At 35.1% G+C, this 14,090-nt stretch overlaps 1 protein-coding gene across 5 annotated transcripts in view; it reads right to left on the reverse strand.

Moving 5' to 3' along the window:
* Positions 1–14,090, reverse strand: part of spock1 (SPARC (osteonectin), cwcv and kazal like domains proteoglycan 1) — a 254,265-nt gene that overhangs the window by 57,555 nt on the left and 182,620 nt on the right. For all 5 annotated transcript variants that reach the window (XM_088604498.1, XM_088604496.1, XM_088604495.1 and 2 more), the window contains one exon: positions 6,196–6,310. In XM_088604498.1, coding sequence (XP_088460624.1) covers positions 6,196–6,310 — 115 coding nt within the window. The remainder of the gene's footprint in view (positions 1–6,195; positions 6,311–14,090) is intronic.

Raw genomic sequence — 14,090 nt, forward strand, 5'->3', positions numbered from 1 at the left:
GTTTTGAGACAACTTTTATTTGAATTACTGCTCAACATCTAGCCGAGCATTGCTGAGGATAAGGTTATCTAGCTATAAGAGAATTATGAGATAAGGGCAGCACCCTGCGATTTTCGAAAAATAAATATATGTGACTTATAACTGAAACATAAAAGAGCTGTTATTTAAAATGTACAGTAGGTGTTATTACAGGTGAGTCATGATGTGATTTAAAGAAGCTGTAAAAATATAGGACCATCTGCTCAAAATGCTGATGTGATTAAATATCAATCATTTCCTAAGGGAATTCAAGCAAAAGTGATTTAAATGAAGTTTTAAAGTTTCTTAGGATTAAAAACTAAAATTGATATTTTCCTTGAAATCAATGCTTTTTCATCCCTTTGTGTCAACTGTTCTGAATGACCGTTCTCAAGCACGTACAACAAATACCACCAATATGCCAAAGAAACTCAAACAGATGATGCAGACTGCTGAAGAAATTCCCTATTAGGCAGCAATGGAACTAATGAAATTAATTAATTAGCACAAAAGGGTTGCCACTGCTTCAACAGTGCTTGAGCACTGAATAGATGACTAATGGATTGAAGTCTAAAAAAAGCTAATGTGTTCCAATTTTCTTTGATTATTACCGATTTGTTTTCATTGTCACCAAAGAGGTATTGGAATTACATTAGATAGTAATTTAAAATTAATATACAGGAAATAATGACTCATTAATCCAAGTGTCACTTTACCTATTTTTTTCTGCCTTACAGGCAATACAGGCTAGACCTTGCAGTATAGAATCTTTGATTATATACACTGTATATGATATCTGTTTATTCAGTCATTTACATTATGGGCAGACAGGTCAGTCTGTATTATCACTAACATGACTGTCTTTGCCGCAGCCATTCGATTAACACTGATTTGGAAGGGCATGGATTTGTTTGTTCATGGGCTTATATTTGTACTGTATAGGGTTTTGGTGGGGTGTTCTGTCCTACAGGTCTAAATGCACCTCGTGAGGCACAGTAGATCTATTTCATTGTTAGCCATTCAGGTGGAAAACTAAATAATGATCTTCTGTAAGGGACCACTAGAAAGCCTAGAAGCACTTATGTAGACTGCTGCAGAGTAACATATCCAGGGGGAAGAATCATCATTCTGGAGGATTTCAGAGAATACATATATAAGCTGAACAGTACAGGCTTTACCCATGGAATGGATATTTATTTTGGATTGGAGGGTGCTCAAGAGAAAATCTATGTATTTTACAAAACTGTCACTGGGTTTAATGGACCCAGAGTTTAATGGTTAAAAGCTTTTGGTTTTTTTTAATCTATGGTGATTTTCTTGTTGAAACAGTTGGAGAGAGACAAAATAACATTAAATCCTTGCTACCCAAGCACAGCAGTGCTTATTTCTATTCTTTCCAACAAAGAATGTTCCCCTTTTTTCATTTTATTATCCTGAGAGTCAGTCTTTCATATTGCAAGACTTCAATTTCATTCAGCAACTCTAATGTACCCTTTTGTTGTTTATTACTCATTTTGTAACATCAACAGAGACTTTCCTCTTCAGGAGATTGCCTGCTAACGACATTTTGAAATAAAAGGTTTTTTGTTGCCCTCTTATGCATTCAATTATCTGAAACATTTGTTACAGAATTCTTTGAAAGGCTAATGTTTGACCTTTCTATGATGTTGTTCTCATTACTTTGTGTAATTTCCAGATTATTTAAATAATTTACAGTAAAGAAGAAATGTTTTACTCTCATAATTCTGTTATTTGGCATATGCAAGGCAAGTTAAGATAAATTAATGTGTAAATCTACATGTTTGTGTTTTATTAGTAAATTAAAGTTTCATTGAAATTCTCCAGACTGAAATACCACCAAAAGGAACATTAGCAAAAACAAACACAAAATGCAACCTTCAGTGTCCAATTAAAAAATCCTTTAAACATACCATGCTGCTGTGAATTTGCTATGCCTGACAGTTTGTCTGGCCTGAATGTACAAATGCTGTGCATTTCACCAGCTCAGCAGTTAATAGATCTCTCCTGCTATCTTTGTGATCGTAAAACAAATGTTCCCATTGCATATGCCTTAACCTGTGCATCTTAAAGGACCACTTTTATAACATGGTAAAACAATTACTAAAATACTAAAAAGTAATAATAACATTCTGTTTCAGTTAACAGCACTGGCTTGTAATTATGATTTAGGTGCTAAATGTTCTGTGAAATCTCACATTAGGCTCTAAAGTTTATGTACCAGGCTGAAGTCCAAGGAAGGGATGAAAAAACTCAGTAAAGTCTTAACTTGTTTAGCAAAAATGGTTCTGCTAGCAGCAATAGAATCCTATGGCCCTATCTGAATGTGGTCTTAGTCACTTTGTGGTTTTGCCTGAGATTCCTTAAACTGATATTGCAGGTTGAGTTGGCCAGGGCATTTTTGGATCATTGCACAACAGAGACTCTGTCTGTGACTTGTCAGGTACCAATGAGCTTGCAGTGGCACTACTGAGAGTTTATTACTTTTTCAATCAATGTCTCATCTATTGCGTACACTGTGAGCTCTTCAGTGTGAAAATAAAGTTGATGGTGTTGCACATGTGTATTTCAAAGGAAGTGCTTTCTGGAGAACTGAGTTTTAAAACTTAAAATTAAACTGTGGATATACAGTACCATTAAAAGAAATGTTCAATTCTCCTACTTATCACATGCAGTAAGATTTGAGAGATCATCTTAAATGGTCAAATGTAAAATCAATCATTTGCAGAAAATAATCATCATGTTTTAAAATGTTTATATCGGGTCACAGTTACAAGAAAGACGAAGTTTATATCACTGTGAAGTACTGTATCTTTGCATTTCACATACAAATTAATAAAGGTTTCCAGAGCACAGTATTTGCCACTTTTCTGTCGTGAACCAATAAAAAAATAATTCAAAATTGTGAAATGAATAATTTAATAATAATGATTTGAATAATAACTCCTCTGCTGTAAATTTAGTATTATACAATAAAAAGATAAACCTTACTTTAGCTTAAAATATTTTTCAAAATCAAACATATTTTGAGAGTAACGATTGCTTTGAGACCTTTAATATCTTTTTCTTGGTTGTCTTTTGATCTAAACTGATTTGAAAACCAGAAGCTTAACCTTAAAGTCAACGGAAAAAAAAAAACTACTTGTGTGATCTTTACATTATTTAAATTCTATCTCAATAACATCTTCTCTGTGGACTTGGTACTTTTTAATGCATACTCAAGGTCAAATCATTTGTTAAATACAAACTTCAATTCATAATTGGGGTTAACTGGATTTGTATTCATTGAATAGAGAAGTCATGAACACTAGCTTATTTAAGGGTTATATGCAGTGAAAGAGGAGAAGGAGCCAGACATGGGAATTAAACCTAATGCTGTCACGGATGTCGGAGAGGCATGCCATGGAATGGCAGAAGAGCAAAAAAGACCCTATGTGTTATGGCAAAAGGGGAGTTAGCCCGGGCTCAGGAGGTCAGACGATGTCGGGTAGAAACCTATGTCCTCAAGCCGCGGAGGAGACGACCTGGTGCTAGGCGGGTCTCAAGACATCCGATCCCTCAGGATCAGCGAGGAGGAAAAGGGTGACCCGGAAATATATAGCCCCACACAAAGACACACCGGAAGGACAAGCAAAGCACAGGGAAACTAGGAACAAGACAGTAGGAGCGCCCTCTGACATATGCAGACAATGACAAATAAATCTTTACATTGAAGAAAAACCAGTGGCTATATTTGGCACACAATTATTCTCTGCATGTGAAGGCAGGAATAAATTTCACCCTGAAACAAATTTTACATCTGACTAATTTTATCATCACAATTCTGTTGTCTGTCTGAGCTAAGACATTTAATACTGTTTATCATTTTTTATGTTTAGCAGAATGTTACTAATTTTTTGTTGAGCTCTCCGGATCCATTATTATGTAAAATAGTGCTACCAAAGTAAAATTAAATTTGTGAACTTTGATCTTCATCCAGGAAATATCTGTTGAGCCACTGAAGCGTCCATCACCAAAGCTCTATTTAGAATAATGAAGTTCAAGAAGATCAGGATGCTTAATTATAAGAGACAGTAAGTATTTGCCTTTGCCATTGTGTATAAGATTCATCATTGTTTGGGTCAGCATTCAAATTCAGATTTTCCACCATTCAAATTCAGATATAATAGATGTTTTTTTTGCTTTATATTAATTTTAGATGGTTTAAATTAAATTCAAACATAATATTCAAAGGTCCAACTTCAACTGTTTAGAACAAAATGTAACTTCTTTAAAATAACAAAAAACATTTGCAAGAGTCTTCACTACAAATCTTAAAATGATATACAACTTTTAAGAACATCTATATTTAGACATAAAACAACAGAGGTTTAATACTTGCACAGATTCCTCATTATAAGTCTTGTTAGTAAATTAGATATACCATTTCTTATTGTCTCATAACAGAAATATAAAGTTAATAATAACTTATTATTGAATTTTCTCTACATATGGTATATTGGAAATACTGTACAATGCTACTGAATGAAGAGATTCAGCTTATACTCAGTCAATGTAATTAATATTGGGTCATCCTATTCTCACAACATTAGTGCTTAAGAACCTCATTATGACCCAATTGAAAATGTCAGCTTAAACAGGCCTACTGCATTATCTCCAATAATCAGTATCTTTATACTGAAATTTCACTGCCCTCTATTCCTATCACTCATATCAATGCATGCTTTTAATTTGGCAATCTCAGGCCTTAGTGTCTTTTGATGTCCCAGAACGAGCAGCTAATGGCAGCATTTTTATAATAATAACAAATGTAATGCGTCATTAAAGTTTCTACTGAGTCGCCTAGGACTGCTTTGTCTGTATATGATATCACTGACACCAGGAAAGAACCAGAAACAGGAAAATAAATCATACTGCACGGTTCATACAATGATAATATCACTAGCTGTCTTGCAAACCTTGCATCATCTGATCTTCCATAAAAACCATTTATTTTCACTACAGGAATTTTACCTGGTACATGCCTCCTGATAAAATACAATATAAAGTCTGACTGCCCCACTGCAATAAGAACCCTGCTTTATTCAAATCTATCAGAAAACCAAACAATCTCTTACCAATGGCTGTATATTTATTTTCTCTTAATAAATAGCTGTAATTGTACAGTATGATAACTTGGACTGGTCATTTTCAGTGTTTGGGTTTTGCAGGACACCAAATACCATACCAAAACACTTATCTATTAATGACAGTTTTTGCCTATTTTGACAGTTTCTAATTGCCTTTTCAGTCTGATCAGAAGTTGGTATTCACCCTTTATTTAAAATGATAACTATCAAATAATTACCTTTTTATTTTGCATGGGCGAATGTGTATGAACTAATTGCAAAATGTCAGGCCTAGTTTTTTTTTTCTCCTGCCAAAGCTCTGTCCACTACAAAACCAAAGTTCTGTGTTTTGTTTTTTTTTCCTTACTGGAGTGGCTCAATGGGCTCCCATTCATAACCCCAGTCCATGCTTACTGCTCTCTCAGCAACTCGGCTCTTATGTACAGTATCTTCAGTCACTTATTGCTCGCTACAACCTCTACTGCTCTTTAAGTTCTTCTTTTTTTCTGCCAGAGATTCACAATTCCCCTCTCAATTCTCCCACTTTCAGAGCCCATACATTCTCCACACTTCTTCTTCAATGGTGGAATTTACTACCTTCAGAACTCAAAGCCGATGAAATGATGGCTGCATTTTGGCGCGTGCTTTAGATTCTTCTGCTTCGACATCTGCTGTGGTTATTTCGGCTCCCAGCTTGGTTTGCTTGATGCTCAATGCAGACATTGAGTGCATGAAACCAGGCTGCCTTCATAGCTGTTTGGTGTCCATGCTGTCCAGACACTTACTGTACTATTTCCTTTTGCATGTTGCAGCTTTGTCTTTGCCTTTCCAAATTATATATATATATATTACATATAATTATATATATAATAATAATAATAATAATAATAATAATAATAATAATAAAGACCCTAGAACCTAAAACAGGGGAATTTAACCCACATTGGGCCAGGTTCTTTCAGGTGAAGACTTTCAGAGGATCAGCGCAAATAGTGTATTGTCTTTTAGCTCAAAGACAGAAAAACAGCCAAAGTAAGGAAACCAAACTTACCGTTTTTGTCATTTCTTGGTTTGATTACCTCCTGGCCTGGAAGGCAGGGGCAGGGTCCCTCACACTTCAGTGAGATGGTCTTCCCTGTAGAGCAAGCCTGGAATTCCAGTTTGCACTGCACAGTGAAGTAAGCAAAGGAGAACAAAAGAAATAGGAAGATGTGACAGAAAAATCACGTTTGAAAGAACACATTTTTCACAGATTTGTTTGCAACTACGCTTCAGGGATCATTCCTACTTCCTGCTATAATCACAGTCCTAAAGAAAATAATGATCAAGAGCAGACTTTATTTTATGATCAATCACTGTTTGCTAATTTGACATTTCCCTCTCTAGCAATCCATGTCACTATGGGTGTAACTTTTATTTCTTATTTTTCCCACTTTGTCTTTTGCAAATGTCTTAATTGAAACAGCAGCTTAATGCCACCTGTCCTTCCTTAATCGGCCTACAGCAGAATGGCTGGCAAAATCAGTCATTTGGCTAAAAAAACGGAAAACGATAATGCAACAAATGACACCTTTGAGAGTAAAAGTGCTGCTTCCAAATTGATGGCTGCACAATTCTTCCTTTCTTTACAGTCTTTAATAGAATCTTCTGCTTTAGATTTGTTGACTTAGTAATTTTAGAATTTACTCTGACATATTGAATTTGCTGTTTCTGAGAATCCACTATTAAATCCATCATTTTCAGTTTGACAGCTCTTAGATTCTTGTGTTAATATCTCCTAATTAAATTTGCGGGAGAAAGGCATTGCAGCTCTGCTTTCCACATATTGCATTAGTCATCCAAAGAATCCCACAACAAAAAATTCAATTTGCTAGCACTGCTATTTGAGTAAAAAGCGGTCTGTTGCAATACCGCTAGCAACTATACCTTTTGTTGTATTTTCATTATGAAACAAATCTGTAGGAAGAAAATTCATAGAGAAAAAAACAGAGGCAGTTGCTAGCGCAATAATTATCCACCAGCCAAAAACAATCATAAATGTAATTAGAAACCTAGAAATTAATTACCAGAGGCAATTCTGTGGGATATAAGCAGACATCAAATAACTTAACAAAATAAACAGAAAAAGATCAAATGCTGACAAGGCTGGTTCAAAACACTGAAGAATGAGTAGTGGCGTATCTAATTGTAAAAGAAATGTCAGGAACTGTCTTTATCTGAGGTGATGAATTTAGAAAATGATACAAAAATCAAAACAACATGCCTGATTCTGGCTCTCTTCCTTCTAATTCCACACATATTGTTTTCTCATTCTCTTCAGCATATTTTCTGTGTTTTTCACTGTACTACAATAATGTAACATTACACAAACAACTGAATATGCAAAATTATACAAACTACTGAATTCTACAGTGCTTTTGCATGATATTCAACATATCTACAGTATATGTAATATACTGTATTTAGAGTGCATTGTACTTTCTTATGATAATAAGACCCCTTAGATATATTGTGTAATTAAAGTGTTAAATAAACTAAATATAATATATGATAGATTAAAGTAGGCACAGGAAGCTAATTTATCAGCTTTTTTAATTTTCATAAGTAACGTGTTTAAGCTTGACAACTATAAGCAAGAGATTGATTGTGGCACCTAAACCCCAAACAAACAAAACCAGGATGTCCTTCTGGTAGGAGATCAAGGTCTGTTCCCTTTCACTAGTAAGTGAATACCAATAACAATAGCATGTTTAAATCTATGATGCTTGTATGTTTTCGATAAATCTGTATTAAGCATAGGTAGTTCTGGATTCAAGGCACAACTGCCCCATTGGTCCAGAGCTTTTTGCTGGTTTGCACGGCATTAAAGTAAAAGGGGAGCATATGACACCCTTCTCTGGAAGGCTGCCAGTCCATGACAGAGCCCCAGCATGTTATACAGCTGGGTGGACGGGAGGAATCAAGGTAAAGCACATTAGTCCCACAAAAACAGCATCTGTAGCAAGGACCGCAACCGAACAATCCACCTGATCAGAACTTGTGGACCCCACTACACATTTATAATATTGACGACTTAAAAATTCTCTGTCCACACGTCCACAATGATAAAAGAAAAAATAACTAATTCAGAGGAAAATCAGATATTTGGAAAGGACCATATCTGGTGATAGAGAACAATATAACGCTATTAGATAAGATATACTGATCTAGGAAGTTTAGGTTTGGCAACAGCTTAAATAATGAAGTGAAAGTTTTTTTTTTACAGCAAAAAGAGGCAGTCTTGATTATAGTGTTATTTGAAACAAAACAGGAATTTTAACCCAAGTGAACACGCAGCAAGTGTTAATGGTTGTACACACACCATTCTTGAGCTAAGACATTTTCCCCACTTCTTAATAACACCTCAGGGCATCATGCAGACCCTTAGACCTCTCCATGCTTTCTAGAGTTAACAGCACATGAATAAAAAGGTGTTGTAGGATGTCATGCCTCAATACATTGCAATTGGATTGTACGTATCTTTTATTTTTCCTCAAATAGTCTCCCTCTATCGGATATAAGTAAAGGGAGAAAAGAAAACACAAATGCAAATTGAAAAAACTGCCTGATGATCCGTGATAGTATGGGCTCAACTACAACAGCTCTGAGTTTTAAAAACAGCTTCTCCAGCAGACAGACTTGAAAAGAGGTTGTTCTCTCACTGTTGGGATTAAAATTCCTCCCAAGGTACAACATTATCGCTGTATTATGCTTTGTAAATAATTCCTTAACAAAAGACCATTAGACTAAATCCCCCTTTTCACAGGCTAAATTTCCTCTTCACACATGCGTTATCAAGCCACTGCAAAGAGGCAGAGGGATAACATCTATCACATTATATTTCCCCTCTCATCATCTAAATTCTGTCTTATTCCATTTACATGATGTTAATTCATTGGCTGTCATCACAAGATTGAAATCCTGAGGTCCAATTTCCTTTCCAATATACAAAATACTGTCCCCTGAAACATAATGTTAATACATTGTGTGAAGGAGGACGATTAAAATCTCGTTTTATTCCATTCCTGCATATACATGATGTGAATTAATGAAATATCAGATTAACATTCTCAAAATGTGCCTCAGCTCCAATATTTCACAGGAAAAATCTAATTTATTTATGTAAATATTTTATGTAATCATCTCCGCTTTTGGGTAGAAAGTACAAAGACAACGATGGCCCTTGTTAGCTTAAATACCAAGGCAGAATGCGTGTTTGTTGTTTGACCATTCAGTGTTGCTTGCAGACATATACACAGTATTTTTTTTCCAACATATGCAAGACCTACTTTAATTTTCATGATTCTAAAAAATCTGCTTTATCATGATTTCGAACCCTGCTCCAGCCTTTCCCTCCCACCAATCCCGTATTCTGTATGTCAGCTTGAAAACACAAAAATGAAAACACAGACCCCATTCCAAATCATTCAGCACCATTTTTGGACAACTGGATGTAAAATCATTTTGATCAGTGTAAATATTTACAAAAATTTGTTCATAAAAAAGTAAACAAAATGAAATTCTCCAATGCCCAACTTTTTAGGACCATAATTAGAAATAATGATAATAAGACAACATATGTTGACATCAACAGCCATAACAAACAATCTAGCATCTTGACATTTTGTTAAAACAAGTATTGAAGTTTAGAATTATCTTCACTCTGTATTGCATGGTTTGGTTTCTTAATATTTTGATGATAGACAATTTACTTTTTTTATTTTCATGCTTGTTAAAATTTCCACTCTTTCATTGGCATTTATTGCAGTTAACATAACATGTAAGATATATACTGTATGTTTAAAATGTGTTAAGAAATCTTTAACTTGTCACATTAAGAGAAGAACACTAACTTCACTAAATAACTCCAGTTAATTACAAGATCTTTTAATAAATGTACCTTAACTTAATATTGCTTATATCTGAATTTCAGTAAAGAACAAACCAAGCTATTCCTGGAGTGTATGAATGTCTTATGTATGAATGTCTTAGTTTTGAAAGGGTGCTTCTGTAATTAGCTGACATTATTATAGGTATGTACGTTTCACTCAGGTCATGTCATGAAAGTTATCTCATATCATTTCAAACTTAATTTGACAAAATAAAAACCAAACTGGAACAGAATGAGAAATATAGATGAAATTTACACCCGAGTAAGACATTTTGCAGATCTCTTATAGGAGAGAGCTTTGGCTAATGAGTCACAAGTATTAGACATTAAATAAAACTGGACTTTGGTCCTCAATCTGAGTACAAGTAAATTTCATCAGCAATGGAAGAATAACTTTTTCAGAACTCAAATGAACTACAGTACTGCAATCTAGTCCATAGGTGGCAGGTCAACACTGACCACAATCTGACATGTGACTGCATACAGTACCAAAAAAGGATTTCAAACCAAAATAATATAAAAATTAGACAGTTGGGTGACATTTGGCATGAAAAATTCTTTAAATATTTGGCAAATATTTTTTTTTTCATATTTTAACTACGTTCTCTATAAATGCAAAGTTTAATAGCAATGGGCTGACATTCAAAAGATTCTTATCAATTTCTTGATAGTTAAACGGCAATGCAGGATCTCTATCCTTATTCAAATCGTCTGAGGATGTGGTCGAGTCACAAAACAAAATCCTACTCAAGGACGATTGTGGCCTACTTATAACTAAAACATCAACCCAGAAATTCCATCTATGTACTGTAGCTGCTTTTTAATTGGCTGAATGCACTCAAGCACTATTTGAGTCTGTTCACTTACGTTCTTTCAAGAAAAGTAGGTTGGGTACAGTGAACCAGTCTAGTCTGGGGAAGAGCCCCAAAGCTTTAGTTCCCTGCAATTATAATGTTTTTCACCCCTCCACAGATTAATAACAATATCATCTCCTTAAATTAAACTGTATCCTCAGGGACAGTTTTGTTTATTGCATTCCAAGACATGAAATTGTGCTGCTTTTGTGTGGTTTGATTCCATTTTCAAATACAAATGTGAAATAAAAAGTCATGCATATTGGATAAATGGTAAATAGATGCTGACATTTACACATAATCTTTGATCTATTTTTCAACTGCTTTGTGTTTTCAGCTATACCACTTTAAATCTGGCTTGTCACTTTTCTAAAGGTGAAAGATATCAAGGAAAGGATTGTTCATAAATGTGCTGTCTCTGCAAGCTGAGTGCTTTCTTTGCATTTGCAGCAATATTCATTTCAACGTTCAATTTTGATTCAAAAAGAGAGATGACACAATTAAATGTATTATTATTTTAATTCAAATATTATTTTGGATTTTAACATGTGCTTTCTTTCATTCCAGGAACAACACTGATTTTATATCCAATGGCACGATAAATAACCTAGGGGGCTATGAATCTGTGTATACCCCTTGTCAGTCCTTTCACAATGACTTAAATTAAGATGGTAACATAAAATAACACAAAGTATAAATAAATGCAAAAGCAGATTCAATTTTAAAGTACATTGCTAAGCATTAACAACGAATTCAGAATTCAGCAAAAGTTGGGATAATCAGGTTCTTTGTATATTAAGTAGCTGTCTCATTAGCACATTTCTATATCAGTAATTACCTTTTAAAGCTTGTTTTGATTTAAACTAAATGGAGCACAATTCCATTTTTGTTCTAAACTACACACTACAGAAGTTTCATAAATCCTTTGATTAATATGATAACTCCTCTTAAAGAACTAATAATAGTACTACAATGAACTGACACCTGGAGGTATAAATCTATTTAAATCAAATTTCTCTTTCAACATATAAATCACCACAAAATACATAAGAGGCTTTTAATTCAATTCAATTTGAGTTCATTAACCCAGGGCAGGCCTCTTGTGTACCTGATCTGTTTGAAAAACACACATGAGAGAGACTTACTGTAAATTTCAGATATCATGGCTACAGAAAGCCAGCTGGGAGAAATCAAATTCAAAACTATTTAAAACAAATCAATTATACAAGCAAAATCAGAAAAATGAACTGTGCAAAAACCTCTGTAACAAGAGAAAGCTCCTTAGTCTTACTATACACAATCTGCAAAGTCTTTGTCAATTTCATCAGTGATCAGCTAAATCTAATAAGCTTAACAACATAAAGCACACAGAAGAGCATGTGCCCTTTACTTTACAAATGGGTCTCCTTTAAAGTTACATGTTTCACAGTTATTTTGGCACTGAAAAGGTTATTGAGCACAGTAGCACAGGCAGTTGATTGGAACACACAGCAGACATACAGTATCTTCTGAAAGAGAAAACATTCAAGACTGACTTGACTGAAAACAGACTGGAAGTGGTAAATTGAATATATTGTAAAGGCCATAAATGTTTTTCTCCTCCCTTTTTTCTCACTCTTACAGTACATGTTGTACTGTGGTTTTCTTTTAAATATAATTAAGTATACTTTTATGTTTCCTAACATGTTTCATAGCCAGCAGCCATATCACCCTGCAACTCACAACTTGCAACCAACTGAAGCTAAGCAGGTGTGAGCCTGGTCAGTACCTGGATGGGAAACCTCCTGGGAAAAACTAAGGTTGCTGCTGGAAGAGGTGTTAGTGGGGCCAGCAGGGGGGCGCTCACCCTGTGGCCCACGTGGGTCCTAATGCCCCGCTATAGTGATGGGGACACTATACCGTAAACGGGCTCCGTCCTTCGGATGAGATGTAAAACTGAGGTCCTGACTCTCTGTGGTCATTAAAAATCCCAGGGCATTTCTCGAAAAGAGTAGGGGTGTAACCCCAGCATCCTGGACAAATTTCCCATTGGCCCTTACCAATCATGTCCTCCTAATAATCCCCATCTATGAATTGGCTTCATTACTCTGCTTTTCACCAGAATGGTGAGCATTCTGGTGCACTATGGCTGCCGTCGCATCATCCAAGTGGATGCTGCACATTGGTGGTGGTGGAAGGGAGTCCCCATTACCTGTAAAGCACTTTGAGTGGAGTGTCCAGTTAAGCGCTATATAAGTGTCAGCTTTATTATTATTATTATAACAAAATGTAGGCAGGTAATCAGAGGTCCTCCTTAAAAAAAGCTAATTACTGTATTTCTAATTCTAGAACAGTTATAAAACATTTTTTTGTAACTCTTAGTATTGCTTTGTAAATCTTACCATTAGTCAATAAAGATTACCCATAAGTGTTTTAAGCTTTCCTATCTTTAACAAATATCATTCAAGCACTTAAAGGTAAGATTTTTTTCCTTACCTAAACAGCCTCTGGGAAATGACAGGGGAGAGCTACTGTACAAGACTGGAGCTTATAATAGAGAATCCTGCAAGCAAAAGACCTAGCTCAAATGACAAAGTAAACCTGTATACAAACCGGAGGGAGCAACTGTTCTAAATGAACAATAAAACAGGATTAGAATGTGTGACACAATCAGTCGTTGTTAATTACATAAATAAACCTAGTGTAAAGCAGTGTTTTAAATACTAGATCTCACTAAGACTAAGATTTAATTAGTGGCTTTCATTTTACTACAATACAGGTTGGCATTAAGAAATGCCCACACACTTCACAAATCATTTTTGCACCATCTGCCTTAAACATTTTAACTGGCACAGAAGCATTTCTTGATTACAGTGAACATACATCTTGGAGCACTGAAATGAAACCAGCAGCCCTAATGAGGTTAATAGTTATGAAATTAATTTTCTCATGCTCCCAATCACTGCATTCACTAGTATAATGTCTGGTTCCATTAATAAACTTCAGCACATGGAGTAAAGGAAGACCTCTCTTTCAGATAAAGTCCACACTTTATGTTTCATATTCTCCAGTTGGCAAAAGACATAACCTGCAGCTGAAGCAGTGCTGTAGGGAAACACTAGCGACGAAAAACGAGCTGAACCAACTTGCTTGCGATCAACTCTAATCAAATCAATAACCATA

Source organism: Lepisosteus platostomus, chromosome 13 (assembly GCF_059453375.1).
Source record: "Lepisosteus platostomus isolate fLepPlt1 chromosome 13, fLepPlt1.hap1, whole genome shotgun sequence".
NCBI lineage: Eukaryota > Metazoa > Chordata > Actinopteri > Semionotiformes > Lepisosteidae > Lepisosteus > Lepisosteus platostomus.